Consider the following 27953-nt stretch of genomic DNA (forward strand, 5'->3'; position numbering starts at 1 on the left):
CTACTGTGCCAACCCATTTCACTACTTCATTCCTCGAGCTTCCTCAGCTCGTTTATTTCTTCTTTACCTCTTTTACTCTTATAGGCTTTTTGCTAGATTCTTTGAGCTTCCTCAGCCTAATTATCATATTTTTATCTCTTATTACTTTTTGGGCTTATTGGCCTTTAAGCCGACCCATTGAGTTTACTAATTTATTTCTTGGGCTTCCCCGGCCCATTTACTTCTTCTTTATCTCTTTTTATTCCAATAAGCTTACTACTTCATTCTTTAGGCTTCCCATTTACTTTTTCTTTATCTCTTTTTATTCCAATAAGCTTACTACTTCATTCTTTGGGCTTCCCATTTGCTTCTTCTTTATCTCTTTTTGTTCTTATGGGCCTGTTAGCTATCAATCCTATCATTTCAGCCTACTGGGCTTGTTTCCTTATTCCTTTATTGTCTTCCCTTCCTCGCCTTCTCTATTGTTGGACTTCTTTTGTTGTTAGGCCATTTGTCAAAAAATGAGCATCAACAAGGGGAAAGTGAAATTACCACCCATAAATAGGACTCAGTGTGGGTTTGGATTGCGCTCAATGTTGCGGCGCGTTTTCTCCTTTGCGTTTTCCTCTTTTTTTTCTTTTTTTTTTGGCCCGCTTTTGCTGACTTTGAAGGACAAAAAATACTGTTCATGACAATGCGTGTATTGTTCACGTACTGTTCATACACTGTTCACGAAATATTTAATATTAAAAATAGCTCCCACGGTACTATTTACACATTTAAACATTATTTTGCTACAGTGTTTTCAGCAACAATCAATTTTTAGCAACTTTCAGCAACAATAAGTTGTATCCAAACGGACCTTTAGTATAAGTATTATTAGAAACTTACCGCATAATTGATTTTATTACTGATTTAAGGCCTCTTAGCCTAAATCAAGTATCAAACTATGTTCGAACTATAAGAATGAGTTTATAGGTTTTCTTAAATCTAAGTAATTCTTAAAATTTATATATTTAATCTCAACACATTCCAACAAGCATATATTTATTAAAAAAATGACGTAGGTAAGATGAAACTATTAGGTTTCAACAAACAAAACGTACAATTATTGCAAAAAAATGTTCTATTTTAACATTTTCAGATAAATTAAATTACTCAACACTCTTACTTGTAAAAAATGGAAACTTCCCAAAATTCCAAAGAGTATATATATCATCCTTATAACATCCTTCTTTGTCACATAAGGTATTTTCGTGAGTTCCCGCACCTCCATACCTTCAGTATTTGAAACATTTAAATTGAATTTATGGATTATGTGATTTGTTTCTAAGATTAAATTATTTTATAACATTAGCTACTACAAATTTAATAAAAAAACATAGGAAAGGAATTAGTTAACTAGAGAATTATTTGAATTTAGGCTATAGTTGTGAAAATTAATATTTAAGGAGGTGTCTTAGATATTTTAGTTAAATTGAGGGCTTAAGGACCTTATGGTTCAATTAATTGCCTAAGAGCATTTGACGGATCTAGATCTCGCCCAGATCTCAACAAATTTGAGATTGAGAGAGAAAGGGAGGGAGGACTAGGTCCAGGGGGATGGTAGTTTTGCAAGTTTGGATTATAAAACAGTTACCAACATAACCCATCATCAAGCTAAAAAACCACTACTTCTAAAGCCAGGAATGCCACAATTATAGACTATTTCAAGTTCATCATAAACCTATTAACTAACCCACATTTTTAAAGAGGAAAAAAATAAATAAATAACAAATCATCTACCTCAAACGCTAGAGAATTTATGTTACATCCAATGGAACATACAGTTAGTTAAGACTTACAACACCAATACTTTTAAATTAATACAGTGTTATGTAAATAATTTGAATTGCAGTAGGCCTGGAATGGCAATAATTCGATTTCCAGTCTCATACTCAATGAATGTTGGATGAATGGAGGCCTTTGTATCCTTGGGATATACCGATATCTTGAAATTTCATACCTTTAATTGAACAAATCCCTTTTTTTTTCATTTGTTTTTCTTACCAATAAAATAAATAAATAAATAAAAACAATAAATTCCCAGTTGCAGAGCCAATGAGATTTTATAATTGTTCTTTCTTGGTAAGATTTGGACCTGATGCCTCCAAAAGAACCAATTATAACAAAATTTTACACGCAAAAAACCTGTATCAATAAAGCCGTTAATTAAATAATAATAAAAAACATGTAAAATATGGGTTTTCATTTCGGAAAAAAAAGGGGGGGGGGGGGGGGGTGGGGGGGGGGTGTTGACCTGGCATCCTAGGAGCGATCAATAAATAAGAAGCAAAAATGCACCACTAGTCTTCACACACTTCATGCAACAAAGAAGACACCAGCCTGCAGGTTCCAAAACAAAATACCAGAAACGTCCAATAGAAAAAGCTAAATCTCAATTCCTTTAATAACATTCTCAATCAATGAGTTGCATAGGCATCTGCTCACCTCTTTCACTATAAATTTGTCAAGGAAACTCAGTGATGGCAGCAGCCATTCCGAAAGATAGACCGAGTGATTTTGATCATCACTTACAGCGAGATGATCATCTGGAAGCAAAGAAAATTAATATAGGTAACAAATGTTTTGAGGGCTGGTATTTAAGGACAAAAAAATTAATTGGCTAGTATTGTTATAACTACAAGACAGAAATAGTTGGTTAGTATTCTGAACCTGATGGTCGTAGAAGTATCCTGTGTGTAACAAAGGTCTGCAAAGATTTTTAACATACAGGCAATCAATCTGTAAGACTCTAAACACTGAATGGACCCCATAATAATTTCAGGAAAAATTTCTGGTGAAAGATCATTGTCTAAACTCATAATTTACATTCGATGTCTCACCGCACACCTCAGTATGTTATCAGCAAAGACTTTTTAACCAAGAAAGTTTCATCAGTAAAACCTGTTTTGTAAACAAGTTTCAATTTGTATTCTTAGAGTCCAAAATTTCTTCACAAGATATATGACATGAGCAAAAATGCCAAAAATACATCTAAGGTATCCACATTAATTTGTAGAAATCTTCCTCTTATATAACTAAAGAACAAAGCCCAAGCTGACAATATTCATCTTGAAATACAAGATTCAGTTATAGCATGCTGCAATCAGTAAAACACGCAATAACATGTGCCATACAGTTGATTATTAACTGGTCATATACTGGTGAAATATACTATGAGTCTATCAACATGTAACTAACCATGAAACATTACCTGCCAGACAGAAGGCATATACTCACGGTATGGAAGTTGCAGAGCAGTAATGCCCCCGCTTTGTGAATTTGAAGTATCTGGTTTTCTTAAATTCCTGCTAGCATATTTTACAATAAATCAAGAACCTAGACTAGAATAGAGACTTGAAACATGTTAACGAAAAAAAATAAAAGATGATGACATTGCATAGAAAAGGAGGAGCTGGAAATTCTTAGATACCAGCCCTCAAAACATTTGTTACCTATATTATGCTTTGGGGAGAGATGGTGTAAGTGGATTCGCACTTGTATTTCCACTGTTCAGTTTTTTGTTTTGGTAAATGAGTCTCCAAATGATTTCTTTGGAAGTTCAAGGGGATCCGTTATCTCCCATGTTGTTTTTAATTATGATAGAGGTATTTAGTAGGATGTTGAAGAGAGTGGAGGGGGTGAGATTAATAAGAGGGTTCAAGGCTCATGGTAGGGGTGATCGGGTATGTTTTTCACATCTCTTGTTCGCATATGATACGATTCTTTTCTGTGATGCAGATGTGGAGTGGTCCTTCATATACAAATGTTGTTACTGCGTTTTCAAGTTGCGATAGGCTTGAAGGTTGTTGCACGTAAGAGTGAAATGGTTCCAATTGGGGAAGTTGATAATGTGCATGCTTTGGCAAAGATTTTTGGGATGTAGGGTTGGGACTTTTCTTATGTCTTACCTTGGCATGCCTCAGGGGGCTTCTCATAAGTCCCCTTCTATTTGAAATCCAATCTTAGAGAAATTTAAGAGAAGATTGGCGGGATGGAAGAAGTTGTATTTGTCAAAAGGTGGTAGATTGACATTGCTTAAGAATACATTATCAAGTCTTCCTACCTATTATTTATCACTTTTCACCATTCCTACTAATGCAGCTAACAAGATCGAGAATATGTAATGGGACTTTCTCTGGGGAGGTATGGGGGGTGAATCTAAGTTACATTTTGGTAAAATGGGATAAAGTGTGTGCTCCTATGGCCAATGGTGGTTTAGGTATAAGGAAACTGACTATCTTCAATAAAGCCTTGATGGAAAAATGACTATGGCGTTATGGGTTGAGGAGGCATGACATTGGAGGAGGGTAGTAGCTAGAAGTTTGGGGAAGTGTGGGGGGAATGAACTTCTAAGTTGGGCAGGGGTGTACATGGTTGCAGTTTTTGGAGAGGTATTCGAATGGGTTGGGAGGCTTTCCGCCAAAATACTCGGTTTGAGATTGGAGTAAGGAATAGAGTGAGATTCTAGCATGACCATTGGTGTGGGAATCAACTTGTTTGAGCGACTTTCCTCAGTAGATTTTCTCTAGCAAGGCAAGGGGTAAGGGAGAGGAGTTGGGATGTATGGTTCACTCGAAGATCTGAATGATTGGGAGTTGGATACAATGGTGGATTTCTTTCATATTTTGGAGTCTAATACCCCTTCAACTGAAAATGGAGACCGCAAGAGATAGAAGTTAAAGAAGAACGGGGACTTTGATATTCGCTCGTATTATAATAGGCTGCAAGGCCCCTCCTCTGTCTTCTTTCCTTGGAAAGATATTTAGGGAGTTAAGGCTCCTCGATGAGTTTCTTTTTTTGTTTGGACCACAACTTGGGGTAAGATACTCACTAGTGACAATTTAAGGAACAAGGGTTTCACTTTTGTTGATTGGTGCATTATGTATCAGCTACTTCTACCCTGGATGGTGCTCATCTGGTTTGAATCAAGATCAGGTTTAAAAATAAATTTGGGTAAATCAAAGTTGGTTCCTGTGGGAGGGAATATGATGCAGTTCATTTTTAAAGCTAGTCGTTTACTAGTGCTTATGCTGTATGATAAGTAGATCCTTTCACTTGTAACGGAAAGTTAGTTAGTTGATAGATTGTTAGTAATAAATGCAATAGCCTATTAGTTAGTTAGAGAGGTTTGTTAGACTTTGGCCAATCACATCGCAGTACATGGTAGGTTTTTGTAACTAACTTTCTAGCTAATCAGCGACTTGCCTATGTATCTATAAATAAGTGAGGTTGCCGTCATTGTAACTAGTTGAATTTGAATCCAATAAATCTACCTATGAGGTATTAACCCAAGAGTGTGTCTCTTGAAGAGCTAGTTCATTCTTTCTTTTCTCTAAGCAACTTAGCTTTCTAAAACATCTTTCCTTTTCACCATTTTTTCTTCATTAAAATATTCTGCTATTGGTGGATGTGCTAGGATGTAAACATGGTTCCTACGAAATACTTGGGTCTTCCTTTGGGTGCTAGCTTCAAAGATAGGACAATATGGAATCCAATTTTAGAGAAGGTGGAAAGGAATTGCGGGGTGGAAACATTGGAAACATTTATATTTATCCAAGGGAGGTAGAGTCACTTTACTTAAGAGTAATCTATTGAGCTTGCCTACCTACTTCCTTTCTTTATTTCCTATCCCTACAGATGTGGCAAACCATATTGACAAAGTACAGCAAAAAATTTTATGGGGTGGTATGGGGGAAGAGACCAAATCTCATCTAGTTAAATGGACAGATGATTGTACTCCTCTTTCTTCAAGTGGTTTGGGTATTAGAAGATTTGGGGGGGGGGGGGGGGGGGGGGGGGGGGGGGGGTGTACTAACCCAGTTCTTGACACTTATGGATTTAGTGTGTGGAGAACTATTAGACAAAGTTGGCCTTCTGTGTCAAGACACATTCTATATGAAGTTAGGGATGGAGTGGGGAGAGTTCTCTTGTTGTATGCTACCTCGAGTTATTTAGGATTTGTCATAATAAGGAAGCAAGCGTGGAGGATTCAATGCAATTCACCAATGAGGTTCTTCACTGGAATCTACACTTTGTACGGGCTATTCAAGACTAGGAATTGGAGTCCTTGATGACCTTCATGGATATGATCTATGGTATGGTAATTAGGGGTTTGGAGAGGATAAGATGTAAAGGAAACCAAACAAGAAAAAGGGCTTCAAGGTTGGTACTTAGTACCGACTTCTGGGTGCTGTTGCAATCACCAGTGATCATTCTTTCCCAAGGAAAATCATATGGAGATCAAAAGCTCCTCTAAGAGTAGCCTTCTTTGCATGGACTGCAACTTTGGGTAAAATTTTTACAATTGACAACTTAAGGAAGAGAAAGATAAGGATTACAAATTGGTATTAATGTACAAATGCAATGGTGAATCTGTTGATCATCTTTTGCTGCATTGCTTTAATGCGTCAAACTTATGGTCCACGATTTTAGGTTTGTTTGGAGTTTATTGGGTGATGCCAAAATCTGTTGTTGAGCTTTTAGCTAGCAAGGTCAGTTTGGTCGTCATTGGAATGCTCATATTTGGATGGTTATCTCTCATTGCTTGATGTGGTGCATTTAGAGGGAAAGGAATAGCAGGAGTTTTGAGGACACCAAAAGTTCTATGCTTGATCTCAAGTTGTTCTTTTTTAGAACTTTATTGGATTGGCTGACAACCATGAGGAGCCTATCTTTATTTTCCATATGCTGATTTATTAGATTTATGCAATTTTTGTATCAATACTTTCTATAACTATTCATATGGATTCATATTCCATCACTAAAAAGCGGGGTAAGCATTGTGGTTCTATTTAGGTTGGTAAATCAAGTCTGGATTGGACCATTGCATGCTTGGTAGAGTTATTCCGTTGGGATTTTAGCAAGCAACATTTTTTCAAACGTTTTCATGAGAATTATAAAATCTTGGAGTTTTCTATTAGATCGAATAAGGGTGGTATTTTAGTGGAAATTTCAGAGTATCATAATGGGGCAAGACGTGGTTGTTTGCATGTCCTAGAAGGAGTTAATAAGCGAGTCTAGGCTTTTCTTGAAGTGAAGTTACGTAGTTTTTTCTTGGGAAAATTAGCTTCAAGGCCGAGGAAGGAGGTGGTTGCTGGTGGTGGTGGGTTTGAAAAATCCACTGGCAATTCAAGGAATCAAGTTTGGAAAAATATTAATGGTAAAGTGAAATCAGGAAATGAATGGAGAAGCAGTTTCGAAATCTTACTGCCAATTTAAATCAAAATGAGAGATTTGGAGGATTTGACTTAATTCAAAAGTCAAATATACCAACTCATTTCAAATCTGGCCACCACATGCATGTAACATCTGTTAAATGGACCCAGACCCATTTTTCTTTAAAATTTTCTGCTGATTTAGAAGGTGAAAGCAAACGTATGGTTAATTGGGCCAATATTGTCCAACCCAAAGGAGTAAAGACTGGAAAAGTCTTTAAACCTTCTGTGTTAGGGCCTGCGGTCAAACAAGTCCAACACACCCAACGGCCAAAACCCAACAGGCACCCGGTGTTTTTTAACACTTGGTGAGACAGAATCACCCAAGTTCAGGGGAGATGGGCGAAGGGTCAGGCTCCCACGAGTCAGCCGAGAAGACTCCGATAGTGTCTCCAAGTACTGACAAGGTGGGTGGGCTGTTTTCAAGGTCCGAAGGTTGCTTTGATGTGGCTGTGGCTGCTGGTTCTTCTCTTGTGGGCCCCTAAGCAGCAATGCCGAGGTGGGGCAGATAGATTTTGCTACTACATTCACCAATGGTCCAGATGTGGGTTGTCCAATCACTAGGGCTGAGGTGGGTTTGCATGTTTCCAGCTCCGATGATCATTTTGATGGGCTTTCCGACATCACCGAAACTGTTGATTCTCCAAATGTGGGATTTCCAACAATGCTATCGGTTTTCGAGCTCTCCGAAATGCTTCGCTACCACAAGTTGTTGGGACCAAACCGATTCTCTCCAGTTTTTAAGTTGATTTCTGATTCAAAGGAAGATGACATTCTATTGTTGAATTGGGACAATTCCATGGGGTCAGGTAAGGCTGAGAACGATCAAAATTCTTTGGATTGTGTACCTCTAGCTCAATGGGATCATTATGGGGTCTAGATTTAGTGACAGATGAGGGTGTACTGTACCGAATGACACTTTTGTGGGAGATGACTTGGAGCCGTCAGTTTGGGTGAAAAGGATGGTTATAGGCTTTGGTAAATTCGTGGGTTTTCCTATGGATTCCAGTGAGAGGCAATGTATTACTTTCTTTCAACAACTTGAGAGATGTAGGTAGTCTCCGTCAAACTGCTTCTTCACTTAAAAAAGGTACGAGGGAATTAAGGAACTTAGTTTCTTCTGTTAATTATGATGGGCACTTTGGTAGAAGTACCAGAGGAAGTGTGAATTCCATCGGGATGGGCTCAGATTGTTGTCCATGAACTAGAAACTCTTATCTTGGAATGTGAGAGGATTAAACAATCCTCATAAGAGGGATACTATGAAGAATTTACTCAAAGAGTGGATGTGTGAAGTTGTGTTTTCCAGAAAACAAATTGGACCGTACCAACTCCTCTGTTTTGAAAAGTCTCTGGAGCAGTCCTTTTGTAGATTCGGTAGTTTTGGATGCCATTCACACAGCAGGGGGTGTTCTCCTGACTTGGGACAGAAGGGTGTGAGAAAATTGACTGTGTGGTAGGTAGATTTTCTGTTTCTAGAGTGGCAAACAGGTTTGTTTGGATTTGTACAGGGTGTATGCTTTGGCTATTTATGGTCTTAGGAATGCTATGTGGGCAGAATTTGGTAGTGTGAGAATGAGGTGGAGCTCAGCTTGGTGTGCCTTTGGTGATTTAAACATCATCAGATATCCAGTAAACCAACTTCAGGTTGTATTTCTTTTAGTCCAACCATGATCAAATTCTCGAACTTTATTGAGGAATTTTTTTGGTTGATCTACCTTTGGTGGGGGTGAGTATACGTGGTTCCGAGACTCTGAGAATCCTTCTGTGTCTAGAATTGATAGAGTTTTGGTTTCAGCTGACTGGTAGAATCATTTCTTGGATGTGACCTAGAGGCCTCTCCTCTTATGGTATTCGATCATTGTACTCTTCTTGTGAAGGCAGGTGGCACGTCGAGGGAGGAGCTCCTTTAAATTTGAAAATATGTGGCTCAAAGTGAAGGGTTTTGTGGAACAAGTTCGATGTTGGTGGAATGGATATCATTTTGTGGGGCCTCCTAGTTATGTTCGAGCTTGTAAATTCAAGGCTCTAAGGAGATTTGAAGCATTGGAATAAACATGTTTTTGGGGACATATCCATTAGGAAAAAAATGTTTGTTGTCTGAGCTCTTGGATCTAGATACGAGAGAAGGGCTGCAAGTTTTGTCTCCGGCAAATAGAACAAGAAAAACTAAGATTAAGGCCAATATCAAGTATTTAGCTTTCTTGGACGCAGAAATCAAAGGCTTTGTTTTTAAAAAAGGGGAGGATAATAATAGTAGGTTATTTCACAGGCTTGCTAACTCCCATAGATGAGCTAATACAATGAGGGATGTGGAGGTTGAGGACATTATGTATAAGGCTGATTCGGATATTCGGGATCAAGTGGTGGGTTTTTATAAGAATTTATATCGGGAGTCTGAATCTTGGAGGCCTATTGTGGATGGTTTAGAGTTTTCTAGTCTGAATGAATCTGAGAGGTTATCACTAGAAAGGGACTTCGAAAAAAGAGGAGATTTTTGAGGTAATTTGTGAGGTTGAGGATGATAAGGCTCCTGGCCCTGATGGTTTTACCATGGCTTTCTTTCAAAAGTGTTGGTGTGCTCTGAAGAGGGATGTTATGGCTTTCTTTGAGGACATTCATAGACAATGTGTCTTTGAGAATCTCTCGATACCACTTTTTTGTGCTTGATCCCCAAGAAGATCAATGCAGTTAATATTAAAGATTGTCATCCTATTAGCCTTGTGGGTAGTTTGTACAAACTTCTGTCAAGGGTGTTGGTTCATAGGCTCTGATGTGCGTTGGATAATCTCATATCCAATTCCCATAATTCTTTTGTTGGGGGAAGACAAATTCTTGACTCTGTTCTCATTGTAAATGAATACTTGGATAGTAGATTGAAGAGTGGCATTCCAAGTGTGATTGTTAAGTTGGATATTAAGAAGACTTATGATCATGTGAATTAGAGTGCTTTGTTGTACCTGATGGAGAGGATGGGTTTTGGGGAGAAGTGAGGGAGATAGATGAAGGCATGTATTTCTACAATACATTTTTCAATGCTTGTTAATGCAACTGGGTTTTTTGGTAGTTCTCGCAGTCTTCATCAAGGGAACCGCTTATCTCCAATCCTGTTCCTATTGGTGATAAAGGTGTTGAGTAGATTATTGAAAAGGACAAAAGAGGGGGGTTTTCTTAGTGGTTTCCAAGCAATCCCCAATGCGCAAGGAGGTTTGCATATTTCTCAAACCTCCTTATCTCTTTTTTGCTAATGATACCATTCTTTTTTTTCCCTTTTTGTGAGGCATCTAGGGAAAAATTATTATATATTCGGATGGTGTTGATTTTCTTTGAAGTTATCACAGGCTTGGAATTAAATTTTGGTAAGAGTAAGATTATGCCTGATGGTGAGGTTGGGAATTTGGATGCTCTGGCTAGTATCTTATGTTGTAAGGTTAGCATTGCCCATGACTTATTTTGGTATGCCTCTTTGGGCTCATTATAAGGATTCTTCGATTTGAAACTCTATTATAGAGAGGATGGAGAAAAAACTCTCTGGTTGGAAGCATTTATATTAGTCAAAAGGAGATAGGCTTACTTTATGGAAGAGTACTCTATCAAGCCTTCCCATTTATTGTCTATCTTTGTTTACTATTCCTCAACATGTGGCGGACAAATTAGAAAGAATTCAAAGAAATTTCCTTTGGGAGAGATATGCTAAAGTCTTTGAATATCTGCTTGTTGCTTGGGAAAAGGTTGTTTGGCCAATGAAGCAGGTGGGAATGAAGTCACCCATTTATGGCATCAAGTTATAGCCACCAACTATGGGGAGGCCAGAGGAGATTGGTGCACTAGAGTTGTCAAAGAGACACATGGTTGTGGGATGTGGAAGAAAATTCGGAAAGGTGCATAGAGTTTCTTTGGTCATGTGGTGTATGCAACAGGAGAGGGTATTCGTATTCGGTTCTGGTACGACCCTTGGAGCAGTCCTATTTCTTTGAAAGATTTGTATTCAGATTTGTTTGCCTATGATATGGCTCAAGAAGCTTGGAATTTTGATTTGGTTTTTACTACACCAGATGTAGAAGCTAGAACTTAATATTCCATCGTGGCTTTCACGATTAGGAATTGGAGAAAGTTTATATTTTTTTCATGCATATTTACTCCAAAATACTTAAGAGGGGTGGGTGATGATATCTTGATTTGGTAGTTGACTTGAAGTGGTGTTTTTGATGTGCACTCATTTTATAATTCATTATTGGACGCCATTTTTGCTTCTTTCCCTTAGAAGAGCATTTGGTGTGTTAAGGTACCTAAAATGGTGTTTTAATGGACAAGTACTAGGGGTGGGATTCTTACAATAGATAACCTTGTCAAGAGGAACTTGCCCCTTGTTAATTAGCGTTGCCTATGTCATTGTAATGAAGAAATTGTAGATGATCTTCTGCTCCATTGTAAGCTTATTCATGCTTTATGAAGTGAAGTCTTTCTTATGTTTGGGGGCCAGTGGGTGATGCTGAATATAGTTGTTTCTCTCCTTTTTGCGTGGAAGAAATGATTGGGGGCACTTTCTTCAAATGTTTGGAATATGGTATTGCTATGTCTTATGTGGTTGATCTAGAAGGAACGCAATTCCCAAACATTTGAAGACATTGAGAGACCTAGAGATCTATTGAAGTCTTTGCTAGCTGGGACGTTGTTTGAGCGGTCTCGTATTTGGTGTTTTACACATTGTATTTCCATGTCTGATTTCCTTATTTCAGTTAGCTCTTCCCTTTGATTTGTTTGTATTCGTTTCAAGTGCAGTGGGTTTACTATCGTAAACACATTGTATTTTTCTTATCAATAAAACTTTTATTACCTATGCAAAAAAATTACTTATATAATACATACATATATATATATATATATATTATCTCTATAATATCCTTCTATAACTTGCTAAAACTCCTCCGTATTGATTCTAATCGACTCCTATATAATGCCTTTGTGATGAAATCAACAAGTTGGTCTTCAGACTTCACAAACGGTGTAGCAATTGCTCCATTTAGAATCTTATCTCTCACAAAATGGCAGTCTACTTCAATTACTAGGTATATCAGTTACAATCCCCCAATAACTAGTGAATCTATTATCACTAATGTCATCAATGGCAATCCTGAATCAACATTCATGGTGGAGCACTTCTCTTGGGGCATGTTAAGGACCCTTCTGATAGATGGCAATCAAGGGAGTGAACACAAGTAAGAAATAACTTGTACTTTTTATGAAGGATACAGGTATAGATGTCAAAGACAATCTTATGCAGGTAAGTGACCACCTCTAAGGCTCTAACTCAATATGACATAAGTGGGGTATAGGATATGCATTGGACACACATGATGTTGGCCAAACAGATCTGTCCAATAAAGTACAATTGAGACAAGAAAAATGTTGTCTGCAATCAATAGTACCAAATCTTTTCAATCTAATGAACTTGGTGTCAGGGTTCTTTTATATTGACCACAAAAACAATTTATTAAAAAACAGGGTCATAGTATATGACCTATGTGGACAAAAAATTAAGACCTTCTCACATTAAAGAAAAAAAGTATCGATAATGACATAATCAGAACTTTTTCCTATTAGGAACTCACCATTTAGACTCATTCATGGCTCTATTCCCGAAAAGAGTTGCCTTTGTAGCTATGGCAAGCATGGGATGCAGCAGCAGAAGCTTTCTAATCTCCTGAACTACAGTTTCTAACACAGTCTGAATAGAATGGCTTTTTCTGCATTCCAAACAGTTAAACATTAAGATTAGGTACAATCTAAGAATCTGACTGACTTTATAAGTAAATATTCAATCCAATAATTATCAAATATCACAGCATTTATCAGAGTAACTAACAATAATCAAAAGTTGAATGCATATATGTGAGAATGATAACTAGTTACAACATCTGGGGGAACATGAAAGCTTGAATAATTAATGTTACTAGATCATACAAATTCAGTGAAGGAAAAATAATTTCTTTAAACTCTACCACCTATTCTGGCATAAATAGATTCATGTACCGATCTCGTGGACAAACTTGTTGTAGCAAAGATCAACACCTATTCTAGTTAGAGAGACCTTTTGAGGAGACAGAGATTTTTTAAGTTATCAAGGATTCTAATGGGGACAAATCACCTGGGCCAGATGGTTTTCCAATGACATTCTTTCAATCTTGTTGGGGGATTCTCAAATCAAATATCATGGTTGCATTCCACCATTTTCATGTTAAAGGTCAGTTTGAAAAAAGTTGGGATGCAACCTTCATTGCTCTCATTCCAAAAAAATCTGCAACAGTTGACGTAAGAAATTTTCGTCTTGTCAGTCTTATTGAGGGGATTTATAAAATTATTGCTAAAGTTTTGGCTATTTGATTTCACATGGTTCTAGGGGATATCATTTCAAATCCTCAAAATGCTTTTATTCTAAACAGGTAGATTCTTGATCCCGTACTCATTAATAATGAATGCCTTGACAGTTAGGTTGAAGTCTGGTCACCCAAGTTTACTATGTAAATTGGACATAGAGAAGGCCTTTGAGCATGTGAATTGGGGCTTTCTTATACACTTGCTTAAGCGCTATGGATTCTCTAATAAGTGGAGGCAGTGGATTTCTTTTTGTTTATCTACTGTTCGTATTTCTATCCTTATTAATGGATCTCCCTGCAGTTTTTTTGGGAGTTCAAGGGGGTTGCAACAAGGAAATCCTTTGTCCCTTTGTTATTTATGTTGGTTATGTAAGCCGTTGGTAGAATGTTGGATAAAGCTGTTAAGGAAGGTCGCCTGTCAAGTTTTCATGTAGGTGATTAAAAGGAAAGTCTTTGGTGATTTCTCATCTCTTTTTGCTGACGATACCCTAATTTCCTGAGATGTTGACCTTGATCAAATGCTAATACTCCTCATGGCGCTCATTTGGTTTGAGGCTATTTCGAGCCAGAAAATAAAACTAGGTAAGTCTGAATTGGTGCTTGTGGGGGCAGTTCATAACATTGAATTATTGGTGGCTGTCCTAGGCTGTAAGCAAGGTTCTCTTCCTTTGAAATATTTGGGTCTTCCTTTGGGTGCAAAATTCAAGAATAAGATAATATAGAATCAAATTCTGGAGAAGGTGAAAGGAAATCAACGGATTGGAAAAAATTATATTTATCTAAGGGAGGTAGAGTCACTTTAATTAAGGGCACTCTCTCAAATCTACCTACTTATTTTCTTTCTTTATTTCCTATCCCTGCTTTTGTGGCTAACCAAATTGCTAGACATCAATGGAACTTTTTATGGGGTGACCTAGGGGATGAACCCAAATTTTATCTTGTTCAATAGGCTACTGTTTGCGCTACACTTTCTTTAGGTGTTCTAGCTCATTCTCTAGTCCCTACGAAGTCAGTTTGTGGAAAGATATAAGACGGGGATGGCCCACTTTGTCTTGGTTTATCTTGTATGAAGTTAGGGACGGATCAAAAGTGCAGTTTTGACAAGACCGATGGTGTGGAATGACTTCTCTTGCTAACTGCTATCCCAAATTATTTAGGATTTGCCAAAACAAGGAGGCAAGTGTGGTTGATCTTATGAAGTACACCAACGGAGTCCTTCATTGGGATATACATTTTTTTAGGGATGTGCATGATTAGGAATTGGAAGTTTTATCAAGCTTCATGGATACCATTTATGGCACTCCTGTAAAGGGGATTAGGGAGGATGAGAGGTGTTGGTTACCTACTAGGAGTAAAGGGTTTGTGATTAGTGTGTATTACCATCTTCTAGCTGGCCAGTGATAATTTTTTTTCCCATTGGAAGAGCATTTGGAAGCAGCAGGTTCCTTCTAGAGTGGCTTCCTTTGTATGGACTGTTGCCTTGAGAAAAAGTCTAACAATTGACAATTAAAGAAAAAGAAAGGTATGTATTTTGGATTGGTATGCATACTCCTACTCCCTATATACCTGGGTGTCTCTTTTTCTATATCAATAAATCTTTATTACTTATCAAATATATATATAGCTTTTCTAGAAGGCTTTGCATCAGTTTTTAGTTCAGTATCTCAATTCATTAAATATTTAATTTGAGTTCTAAAAATTTTAGTACTAAAAAACTTCTTATCACACAAGCAGATTATTCTTTTTTGCAATGTCTTTCTCCCATCTTCCAAACTTCTCTGCACCCAAGATTAACTTTCAACAGTTAAGAAGAAGGCAATTGGCTATAAAGCAATGTTTCCATCTATGTATCTTCATGCTAGTCACTGAATCAAATCCCATTTCAAAAGCAGAAAGACAACAGCAAAGGGCCCTTAGCTAGTTAGGAACAGGTCTCAGCATCACCTATTGCTTGCACATAAAAATCCTTAGCCTTCCTCGAATTGGAGAAACCTTGAATTGTAAACAATAACTGGGTATATCAAATAACTTTCCCGACATCATACTGACACAGGCAGCAAAAATCTACCAGGAAAGTGAGCTTAAAGATCAAATTATTCAAAAGGACAATTTTGATGTGAGGCCTCACTGGAATTCTACGAAGTTTTACATACTTAGCATGAGAAAAAAAAAACCAAACCAGGGAAGAAACATGGCTGTTGGCAAATCAGCAAGTGACTAACATTATTTCTATATAAAGGAAAAGAAAAATGGATTAACCACACCAACTTTTGTAAAACAATGACTAAAAGATAAGTATGCTGTGTACACAATTCTAAGCCACACAGTTATATCTGATACCTGTTATTACCCCTTAGTGGCAAACATGTTGAGGCACGATCTATCCAATGGAAAGCCCCAATGCTGGTAAGAAAAGGGATTCACATTCAGATATTAACAATTAAGTTACTTCAATCATGCCAAAACCAGCAAAAAATTCACAATGCATATCATGCCAAATGGAAGGAACATCACATAATAATCGTTTAACTTTAAAATATTCAAATTCTATTTATTAATATATTTGAAGCATGGAAATAGAAATTGTTTGTTGCAATTTTCATATCTAAGGCCAAAAAGGAATCTTAGTAACCTAATATCTGAAGTCAGGCATCTAAACAGTAAACAATTATTTATCAGCATTTAAGAAAATTTCTATTATGTAACCTACTAGGCCCAACTCTATGTGCAGTGAATAAGGCCCAACTCTATAATAGATCTCCTGTATGTGCAGTGAATAAGGCTCCATCAGTTTCATGAAAAGTAGCTTCCTGCTAAAAACAATTTACTGTGAAAGCATTCAGTGATCGTGTCTTTGAATCAACTAATTTTCCTATAGAAAAGTGGCACTTATTTCAGTGGCAACCAATGCTATCCAATATATAACTGTGAAGTCAATTTTCAACTTTTTTTTTATAAGAAATAAAGATTTATTGATTGATATCAAAGAAAGAGACTCCCAAGTACACAGGGGGTACAATGGTATACAATCAATTACAAAAATTACATAAGTCAATTTTCAACATTTTAGAAAGAGCATCTCAGCTTAGGTCCATTATGGATCATGAGCCCATTTGCAGAGGAATAAAGAATCAAACAGAGGCAAGTAAATACACCCCCGGGGGTCCCCCTTTCTCCCTTCCCCAAGCAGAAAACTTTGAAAAGGATTTTGTAATGGTCTGTTCCAAAGGCCCATGGCCATGAGTCCTGTTGAAACTGTGAAGTCAATTTTCAACATATTTTTTGATAAGTAATAAAGATTTATTGATATCAAAGAAAGAGACACCGAAGTACACAGGGAGTACAAGGGTATACAATTAATTACAAAAATTACATAAGTCAATTTTCAACATTTTAGATAGAGCATCTCTGCTTAGGTTACCATTGTGGATCATGAGCCCATTTGCAGAGGAATAAATAATCAAACAGAGGCTAGTAAACACACACCCCAGGGTCCCCCTTTCCCCCTTCCCCAAGCAGAAAACTTTAAAAAGGATTTTGTAATTGTCTGTTCCAAAGGCCCATGGCCATGAGTCTTATTGTTTTAAGTCCTTTTTCTATTTGGTTTAGAAGTTATTAATTAATTTTTCTATTTTATTAGTAATCTTAGTCTTTTTAGGAGTCCTAGTTCTTCTAAGAAAATACCTAGCAATAGTCTATATAAAGGCTTTATTGTAATTAGTAACATTGACAGAGAGGTTGATTTTTAAAAAAAATTCCAACAGCTTATTTTAAGCTTTGAGGTATGATTGCCAAATGTGATTGCTTAGGAGTTAGGAGAACATAGATGTGAATCATGTGATTGACTGGTGTTTTATCTTTCTTTATTTCATGCACTATTCCTTGTTTTAATACCAAACAGCCATCAACGCATTCAAAATCCTATTGTTTCATTACCTAAACCCTTAAACATCAACCTTATTTAATAACCCTTCAAAACAAACCTCATCAATAATTCTACTTTAGTGCTGAATATCTAATGATCCTAGATCAAAATTGGTATCACAACCCATTCAAGCTTCCGTCCGGAGTGGGGTGAGAAGGGGGGTGGGGGGGATTGGTAAAGCCAACAACAAAGTCCTAGAAAACAATACAGAAATATAATATTCCATATTACACGACAAACCTGTCAATCAGGAGCATATGAACACAAGTGCCATATGCTTTTTCCTTCTGAATCCGATAGTGCAATGTCTTTAATCCAGAAGGTAAAAGAATCAAATTATAACCTTCCACGATTGAAATAAGATTATCAAGGAAACAATAACAAAGTATGGCCAAAATTAATGCACCTTCTTCAATAAGGTATTGGGGGATGTAGAACTGCTTGAATAAATGATTCTTAAACACAAAAATGTGATCAAGGTAGTTGGATTATCATAGTAAAATGTTTGCTTTTGTTTTTGGCATGGACATTTGAGGTAATATCTGCCATTGTTAGCATGGGGGATGATTCTTTTCTCAAGAATAATCCTTGCAAACCTGCCCTTCTCCCGCCCACCACCCCCCCTGCCACCCCCAAGAATGAACCCTTGTGAAACTTTTCAATGTGATAATTATAAATTGTGTTATAACCAATAGGGATCTTGGACACTTATTCTTGGGCTTTTGCTTAGCCTTAGGCTTCCAAAGAGTATATTCTTTCTCTAATCATGCTATGATTATGCCATCATCCCTGTGATAATATATGTGGGCCTAAACACTCTAGATAACAGGATTGTGTGATTACCATGGGATAATTTTGGGACTATAAAGGATTCATAGTTGAAATAACACAAAAAAACAAAGAAAAATAGATGCTGTCCAAAGGCTATAAATATCACCTGTGATCAGTACCAAGAATGGTAACTTTGATTTTTTTTTTTTTTTTTTTTACGGATTTTTGGTGTTCATTGGTTGGGGGCTATGTTGGGGTTTATATAAAATATGATTTTCAAATTTATATAGGGCTTGAAAGGGGTCTAATTGAGATCTGGTTCAGGCTCAAATTTCAATAAAAAGGAGAAAGAAGAATTAGAAAATATTTGAGTCTCGACAACCTTTTAGGAGTCTAACCTTAACAAATTTAACGGAATCTCCAGCAAAATATGCTGAAATTTTATTAATCAAAGTTTTCTCTAATTGGTGCAAGACCACAAGAGATTAACATACCATGGAAAGCTAAAAGTCGAAATTATAAAATATGGTAAATTACGTATTTGGTCCCTATCCTGTACACTATATTTCAATTTGATTCCTAATATTTCAATCGTGTCAATTTGGTCCCTAACCTTTCAGTACCGTGTCAATTTAGTCCATGCCATTATCTTTTGGATGAAAATTGATGATGTGTCTAATAACCAAAACAAAAAATTAGTTTCTATTAATGTGACAATAAACTTAAATTTTATTTTGGCCATTTGTCATGTCAGTAATTTTCATCTAAAATATAAAAGCAGAAACTAAATTGACACGATAATGAAAGATTAGGGACCAAATTGACACAATTGAAAAATTATGGACTAAATTGAAATATGGTGTAAAGGTTAGGGACCAAATATGAAGTTTACTCTATAAAATAAAAGAATTCCTGATAATGAAAGAAACTTAAAATAAGCCTACACAAGAATAAAATAAGCTAGACTCATAACCAAACAAGTTAGTCTAACAAACAATCTATTAGTGAATCTCACTTTGACTTTAAAAATATTCAAGATTGCATCCTACATAATATGTGAAGAGACTTAATTTTTTTATAAACGTATATATACAAAGAAAACCATAATACACCAGGCAATAGGAGGTTGACCTTATGTCTCAATAACCAAGAACTCAGCATAATTATATATCAGTTCAAGTTTACTCTTATATAAGTTATCTACAATGACATATTTTGATTAAAGAATCTAAAGATGCTTCAAACCATTGTCAATCTTGTTTTCATTAAATGGTAACATCCTATAAATGACAAACAGTTATGCTTCAAATTGCCATTTGATTTTTGTGCAGCAGCTAATGGAAGGGAAGCAATGTGATCTTGACCCCTCCAAATAGCAGCTAAGAAGCACCATGACATGGCTTAACAAAGGAATTAAAACAATTTTGGGATTGTAAAATAGAAAAAAGCAACGGCACATAGTGCTAAATGCATAAATGTTCTTATTAATTCAAAATTTCAAATCACCCAATAAAAACGCTCAGTAGTAGAAACGGTATGTCCACAAACCTAAAGAAGATTTTTTTCTTATTTGATAAAAATAAGAAAAAAGTTTATTAAACAAGGAACAAACAAACAAACAAACAAACAAACAAACAAACAAGCAAGCAAGCAACCAAACAAACTATGCACAAACAAGAAGAGAATCTAGAAACAACAGAATGGAATCACTAGACTTGAAACCCCAAGCTCGTGACCAATGTCAAACAATGTGCCAGTAAATAATGCTCCTTATCCTCAAAAATGTGATTATTATTCTCCCTCCAAATAATTCACATAACACAAGGGAAACCAAATTCCAAATATTTGAAGCACGATTCCCTAACCAGTTCCTCCACCCCATCAATAAATCACACACCTTCTTTTAGAAAATCCAAGAAACTCCAAAAGTTGTAAGAGCAAAACTCCACAACTTAAAAACCCCCTCACAATGAACCAACAAGTGGTCAACATCCTCCCCAATATGTTGACAAACACAACACCAATCTACTAGTATAAACCCTCACCTTCTCAAGTTCTCACATATAATAATCTTCCCCCATTCAGCCGTCCAAACAAAGAAAGCAACTCGATGTGGAAACTTCACAACCCATATGCTCTGCCAAGGGAACACATTAAAAGAAGATCCCCTCAAAGCTCTAATATAACAAATGACATGGATCCTAAAACATTAAGCTTCCCGTATAAATGAAATTTCACCAAATATTTTTTGCAACAAGCTTAGCACTAAATTGATGCCAATTCTATCCACATTAGAGGCATTATACACTGGTTCTCCTTGCTCAATGTCTTCTCTTTTATTCCCTAATTTTGTTTTTTGTTTTTTTTTTTTTGTTTTTCAATCCTAGAGAACATTATTTTCTTCCTACCAAAATGCCTTATCCTTCTCCTCTGTGCACTATTTCCATTCAGAATAGTGCCTTTTCCATGGAAAGGGGTTTCACTTCTTTTATTTTGAAGGAAGAAGGAACCACCACATGGAAATCTTATTGAAATAAAATGATAAATGAACAAGTATCTGTCAAATTGAGCAGGTTTCCATGATATTTCCACATTACCTCTAAATTCTAGCAGCACCTAACAAGTACTTCATAATAAATTCTAATATCTTAAGCAGACCATTGTGACTTTTACAAAACATGCCAATTGACGATAGTTATCAAGGTAATCATTATGCAGTTACATGTAATTTGCCCCTAACTGAAGCAAGAATTCTTACCAGAGCATGCTTTTATGATTAATTTTAATTATTAGGTATTTGTGTATAACCCATAAATAAAACCAGAATTCTTGGCAAAGAATGCTTTTAAGGAAGATAAATTGTTTTGATTTTTTTACATCTCTTCCATTGTGTGGGTTCACTCTTTCCCTTTTCCCTTGCATCTACATCCCTTTTTTCCCGACTTTTAATGATTTCAAAAGCAATAGTAGCATTTCAAGGAAAAACTCATACACTACACAATAACACTTACTAAAAAGTAAAAAGCAAAAGTACTCCTCACCTTAAGAGTGGCAAGAAATTCAAAACTATCATAACAACGGACATACAAAAAACGTCTCATGCACAAAGTATATAATTCCTCATCATAAGCAATACTTGATCTCTCTTTCGTACTGTTGTTTTGCTCCCTATCTATTTCACTGATTGATCCTGAAAAAATCATACCAAACTATGGTAAATTTAAACACTAACTTGCCCAAAGTTCTAAAAAAAAAAACAACAATATGGAAAGATAAAATTTGTAATTTGATGAAACAAAATTATAGCTGGACCCCTAACCCCTATAAGGAGCAGATTCAGGAATTGTTTCACTTGGTTTCATACAATAGGCCTCAGCTTGATTCAACATAAACCATCTCTCATAGGGAAAATTATATAATTTTCTAGTGTTTGATTGCACCAAAAATCACAACTATATTAAAACTTAAAACCAAGCCTCTGGGCACGAGGATGAACTGCTTAGGCCGTAAGAATTTGATTAACAGTGTGGATTGTTATACGGTATGCTCTGCGATATGCTCTGCGACGACGTGCAATTAATCTAAGTGAAGTGCTCCTATGATATAAAAATTAAAAATATATATTAAAAAAAAAAGAGAGATTGTTTACCAGACGCTAATCGAAGCTTGAGCAAGTGTGAAAAGCGGAAAATGTCAAATCGGCAATCCAAGTCGATGAAGATATTTTACATCTCTTCCATTGTGTGGGTTCACTCTTTCCCTTTTCCCTTGCATCTACATCCCTTTTTTCCCGACTTTTAATGATTTCAAAAGCAATAGTAGCATTTCAAGGAAAAACTCATACACTACACAATAACACTTACTAAAAAGTAAAAAGCAAAAGTACTCCTCACCTTAAGAGTGGCAAGAAATTCAAAACTATCATAACAACGGACATACAAAAAACGTCTCATGCACAAAGTATATAATTCCTCATCATAAGCAATACTTGATCTCTCTTTCGTACTGTTGTTTTGCTCCCTATCAATTTCACTGATTGATCCTGAAAAAATCATACCAAACTATGGTAAATTTAAACACTAACTTGCCCAAAGTTCTAAAAAAAAAACAACAATATGGAAAGATAAAATTTGTAATTTGATGAAACAAAATTATAGCTGGACCCCTAACCCCTATAAGGAGCAGATTCAGAAATTGTTTCACTTGGTTTCATACAATAGGCCTCAGCTTGATTCAACATAAACCATCTCTCATAGGGAAAATTATATAATTTTCTACTGTTTGATTGCACCAAAAATCACAAATATATTAAAACTTAAAACCAAGCCTCTGGGCACGAGGATAAACTGCTTAGGCCGTAAGAATTTGATTAACAGTGTGGATTGATATACGGTATGCTCTGAGACGACGTGCAATTAATCTAAGTGGAGTTCTCCTACGATATAAAAAATTTATTTAAAAAAAAAAAAAAAAAGAGATTGTTTACCAGACGCTAATCGAAGCTTGAGCAAGTGTGAAAAGCGGAAAATGTCAAATCGGCAATCCAAGTCGATGAAGATAACAAAGCCGTCGAAGCCTCCATAGTGGACGCCATTCCAGTCTATAGGAAGAACGCAAGTGAGTGCAGCCTGAATGAGGAGGTGGGTTTTGGCAGAAGGAGAAGGGCCGACGATCTCAAGAACATTACGAGGGCGTAGAGGAACCCTGTGAAGTGGAGGAAGAAGCAAGAAGGGACGCGTTCTACTTAAGACCCTACCCAGCATCTCTTTCGCACTCTCGTCCCCTGAGATCCATCCCTTTGCTTCCATCTCTTCCCAACTCCTCTACTTCGATTCTTAATTTCACACACACTATAAACAACAAAGTGAACAAACAGCGGGAAATAAGAGAATCAAGCATTGATTGATAAGTTCTCCCTCTCGTACTTTTGGAGTTTGGTAACTTCCCACCCCGTTTGGCAAAAACCTTTTTTTTTTTTTTTTAATTAACAAAACTGTTCAGAATTAGGTAGATTTCAAGCCATTAAAAGCTAAAGTACCCATTTGGTTGGGCGTTTTGAGCCCACTTTTATCAAATATGCGCATTTTCACAATGCTGAGAAGTTATTTGCGTTTGGCTCAACCCAAAACGTAACTTTTTGAAAAAAGTTGCATTTTGGGCCAAGGCAAAAAATGGTCCGGAAACGCGCAACAAATATGCAGCAGCAGTGGTCCATAAACAAAATGAAACGCGCATTTTTATCCGTTAGCTCTTGCTGTTTACCAAATTACCCTTGCAAATATATACCTCAGTTTGATAACACTGTTCTTTATTTGTATTTTTTTGAAATATGTGCAAATAAAAAAGTGAATGAATACATGCCTAATATTATTTAAATACTAAAAACTCGGGCGTTACATATTCTATCTAGGATTGATCGAGTTTAGGGGCAAATTTTTAACCAATCTGCCATTACGCAGGTTGGAAAAGACCAACCTACCAAATATATATATTTATATATATAATAAGGGTTGGGTTCAAGTTATACCTGGTGTAACTCTAAGCGATATTACACCACTCAATATTTTTTAATTAGATGCGAATATTGACAAATCTACCATCAGATTACATTATCTTCGTATATTCTTTATGCTTACAAAATTTCGAGGTAATCAAAGTTTAATAGTCATGTCATCAATCAATTATTAAAATTCAAATTTTTGTAGTTTAAAATAATATATAAAAGATGAGTCTATAGATCAAATGGTAAATAGCATCCGATTGATATGAAAATTGGCATGCATGTTAAGAACATATAGAACATATAATTCAACGATCGGATTTTTAAAATATTAATTCAATAACAAGTTATTGGGTGGTGTAACATTATTTAGAGTTACATCAGATGTAACTTGAACCCAACCCATATAATAATAGGTAAAGCAGAAAGAAACTCAAATTATAATTTCTAATTAGAGTTCTAATTTTATGTCATGTGTCTAGAATCTAAAATTAAAGTTAAATTTTGCATCATGTGGCTAAATGTATGTGGGCTCATTCTCATTAAAACCACTTCTATGTATCGGGTCAAGTGAGTTACTGTGCTAATTAAGTTTTTTCTTTATTAGAACTTGGTTTGGGTACATTGTATAATTTTCAAAAAGATAGCAAAGTTAGAGTTTGCATATTTGTTATAAGTTGCTTACAAAGTTTGCATCTTTACATTTGCACTGAATTTCGGATTAAAGTGCTTTCTTCTTGGTTCTGACACTGAGTTTTGTTTACTATTCACTTACAAAATTTGCATCTTTACATTTGTTATAAATTGCTAATATGTGATTAGATGCACATTATGCCTAAAATTCACTATCCTTATATTTGACTTTTTGTTCAAGTTTGGCATCTATAACAATGAAGAAACCACTGCTGTAGACCGATGGATGATACTTTTTGCAGGCTGCAAAGGAACTTAGTGATCAATGGAATTTCGCGCAAATTGGAGAGGACCCGGCTGTAGATGTTTGGATGGCAGATGTGAGTCACTATGTTTTTAAAATTTTCAATGAAGGTAAAGGTTATGAACAATGTAAATTTTCCGGAGAGAGATTTATTACTCTATATTTACGCAAGTTTGGTCGCCTTCTTGGAGTGAATCATTTCACCCTGTCTTTCTACTGTAATTTTTTATTCAGATTGTTACAATTTAATCCAAAATTTTATTTGAATTTTTCTATTGTTGTTACTATCATATATTATCATTCTAATTGTTTAATTAGAATATGAAATTGGAATCCAATTTTACTATACACATGTACAATCTAATTATTTTTAATTTTGCTGTCATGTACAAAAGCCAATGAGATGAAATTAATAACACATTAAACACTCATACTTTGGGAATCAGTAGTACCAATCTAAATCCATTGGACCTGTTTCGTGATAATACGACTATGAAGGATGTATAAAAACACGCACAAACCCATCTATCTATAAAAAGAGATTGGAGAGAATTTCTTTTATCAGTCATGGAACTTTAGAGGTTTTTTCTTCACACAAATGCCCTTCATGTTACAAAGTGACCCATCGTAAAACTACAAAATCAGTACAACTCTGAGGGTTTTTTTTTTTTAATTTTTTAAGGTACGAAAATTTCAATCACCAATAGAGATTGAAGATTCAAAAGCGTGAATGGATCTTTTGGATAAACATTGTCGCCAAGGTTCATCTTTCTGTGTAAAATATATATACTGCTAAGTTTTGTTAATGAAATTTTCTGGTTAATAATATGAATTTAGACTTAACTGAGCTTTTTAAACATGAATAAACTCATGATTAATAATATATCAATTCTCATATGGTAGTACGGGGGTACATACTAGTTACAAAATTGGCAAGACAATTGAAATTTTGGGCAATTTTAACTCAGTGAATTGAGCAGGTTAGTTTTAGTTATGTATTGTACACTGGATATCAAATTTTATTTTATCATTTACGAAAAAATTTAAAAAATATTTCCTATAAACCATTTAAAGACTTGCAACAAAAATATAAACTATAAAAGTAAATCATAGGAAATGTCCTCTTTTTCACATATCAAAGTGCACACATATTATGGTATGGTATGAATATTTTTCTAACTTTGTCTTATAAAAAGAGGAGGAAAAATTACACTTTACCCCCTAAATTATACATTGTTTTACACTTACCCCCCTAAACTACACTCTCTTTTACATTTACCCCTCTACACTATGAGAATGCACGCGTTATTGTGGGTGCAAGCTCCTGCGACGAGTGGTTCCTCGTGGGAAGTACACCTCGGCCTAAAGTGGACCAAGTGTAGTGGTTTTCTCATGGGAAGTACACCTCGACCTCTTACATGTGCGATACTTCTTTTCTTTTCATCCCAAAATCTTAGGCCATGCCATAACTTTTTGGTCATCCTTCCAATTTTAATCTTTTATTTTTCTTTTAAAATTATAGGTGATCACAAGATATATAGTTGAACAAACAAGATATATAAAGGGTACCCTTTTTTAATAGGGTCTAGGATCTCTCTATAGGTGGGTAAGCTCTTTAAAACTAAAGAAATAGATCAGTAGGTCACTCACAATTAAGTAGGCCATTATTCCAACATTGAGCCTAAGTGGACCCCATATCGATTGGTGGACAAACTTTTAATCTACTCAAACCTCAACAAAAGCAATGGCATAGATTGTGAGTTGGTAGGATAAACTTCATAAAGTTTTGGCCCTAAATAGAGCTTCAACTTTCCCACTCATCTCCAACCATGGCAAAAGGAAAAAGAAACAAGTGAGAGTGTGTGCAAAACAATATTAGAAAAAGCATTTGTTAGGTTTAGGAAATGGAACACATTGGAGTCAAACTTCTCTATCCCAGCAAAGTTACCACTATGGGCGCAAGCGCTCGTGATGAATGGTTTACTCATGGGAAGTACGCCTCTGCCTGGAATGAATCGGCCAGAAGGGTAAATGGAGTTGCCACCTAAATTAGGTCTAGGAACCATATATATAGCACCCTTGTGGAATGATTGACCTTTACTACAGCACGTGTCCGGAATTTAGGTATAAGGATAGAAAGATGTTAGGCACCCAACCTCACATAACCCATAGGTCAACCTTCACTCATTGTATTCCAAATCCTAATCTCATCAAAGGGTCCTCTAACATGTTCATTTTATACTCACACATAGTCTATCATGCATTTAACACACAACATGGCATATGATCCCAATTCCATACATGGCATAAGATAAGTAATTCAACTATCACATGTGTATTCAATCATCATGGCATTCAATCATCTCAAAATTAAACAAACTAATACATGTTCAAATGATTTATGCATTACTTATCTTACTTACCTCTGTACATCACAGCATCAATGCATGTTCATGTTATTATCCAAACATAAATCCTAATCATACAATCTAAACAAAAAGCAAGTAAAAGATGTTATTCTACTAACCTAATACCTAAACATGCAATAACTAGACTAAACAGATGCTAAAAATGTGATAAAGCAAAGAAAACGAAGAAAATAACAAGAACCCTAAATCTAGGTTTATGGGCATGAACACGCGTGCACATACACAGGGTATGCATGCACATCCCAAGTGTATGTGTATGCATGTTACGAGTTTGCATATACATGCATGAAGCATGCATATGCATACACACGTATCATGAAAACTAAACAACCAACTAGCAAACAAGATATTAAAGCAGTAAAACAAAAATAAAAACAAACAAATAAACAAGAATGAATGAGACAAAGTTAGACCTTTACCTCAAACACTATAACTTTTTTGAGCTTTTGATTTGACCATTCCCCTTAGTCAATCTAATCAATACAAAACCAGAATGTTAGTAAATTCAAAAACTCAAAAATTAAGACCAAAATAGGTCCCAACCAAGTAAAAATTTAAGTTGAGGATGTTTTTGAATAAACTCCCTCTTTGATTCACTATTTTCTAGTAAATTCGGCATGTCTTGGTAAAAAAGCATTTAAGGCCTTTTTATAGTGATCATAGAGGGGTGTAAGGCAGCTTCCAGCCAATATGGGATTTACTTTACACAAATTTAAGTCCACAAAACTTTTCTTACAGAATTATGAAACTTTACATACACGCACATACACGGGTAT

General features: G+C 35.8%; 1 protein-coding gene and 1 long non-coding RNA gene across 2 annotated transcripts; both read right to left on the minus strand.

Moving 5' to 3' along the window:
- Nucleotides 1-1761: 1761 nt before the first annotated feature.
- On the minus strand, nucleotides 1762-23303 carry LOC112020890 (DNA repair protein XRCC2 homolog). Its single transcript, XM_065772334.1, has 10 exons — nucleotides 22798-23303; nucleotides 22205-22353; nucleotides 17781-17848; nucleotides 15956-16018; nucleotides 12851-12985; nucleotides 3236-3329; nucleotides 2695-2731; nucleotides 2470-2570; nucleotides 2279-2364; nucleotides 1762-2169 (listed from the first exon to the last, which is right to left on the minus strand). Exons 1-9 carry the CDS (start codon nucleotides 23117-23119, stop codon nucleotides 2341-2343), a joined length of 993 nt encoding a protein of 330 aa, XP_065628406.1. The 5' UTR covers nucleotides 23120-23303; the 3' UTR covers nucleotides 1762-2169; nucleotides 2279-2340.
- LOC136067072 (uncharacterized) lies at nucleotides 21129-22028 on the minus strand. The gene is made up of 2 exons (XR_010628581.1): nucleotides 21961-22028; nucleotides 21129-21501 (listed from the first exon to the last, which is right to left on the minus strand). It is a non-coding gene; the product is annotated as an uncharacterized LOC136067072 (long non-coding RNA).
- Nucleotides 23304-27953: the final 4650 nt, after the last annotated feature.

The sequence above is a fragment of the Quercus suber genome, unplaced genomic scaffold (assembly GCF_002906115.3).
Source record: "Quercus suber isolate HL8 unplaced genomic scaffold, Cork oak 2.0 scaffold_57, whole genome shotgun sequence".
NCBI classification, from domain to species: Eukaryota; Viridiplantae; Streptophyta; class Magnoliopsida; order Fagales; family Fagaceae; genus Quercus; species Quercus suber.

Coding starts and splice junctions, on each gene's coding strand:
- LOC112020890 (XM_065772334.1), bottom strand. CDS start 23,119: ATGGAAGCAAAGGGATGGATCTCAGGGGACGAGAGTGCGAAAGAGATG. Junction 12,986..15,955: donor CCACTAAGGGGTAATAACAG/GTATCAGATATA, acceptor TTTGGAATGCAG/AAAAAGCCATTCTATTCAGA. Junction 2,732..3,235: donor ATATGCCTTCTGTCTGGCAG/GTAATGTTTCAT, acceptor AAATCTTTGCAG/ACCTTTGTTACACACAGGAT.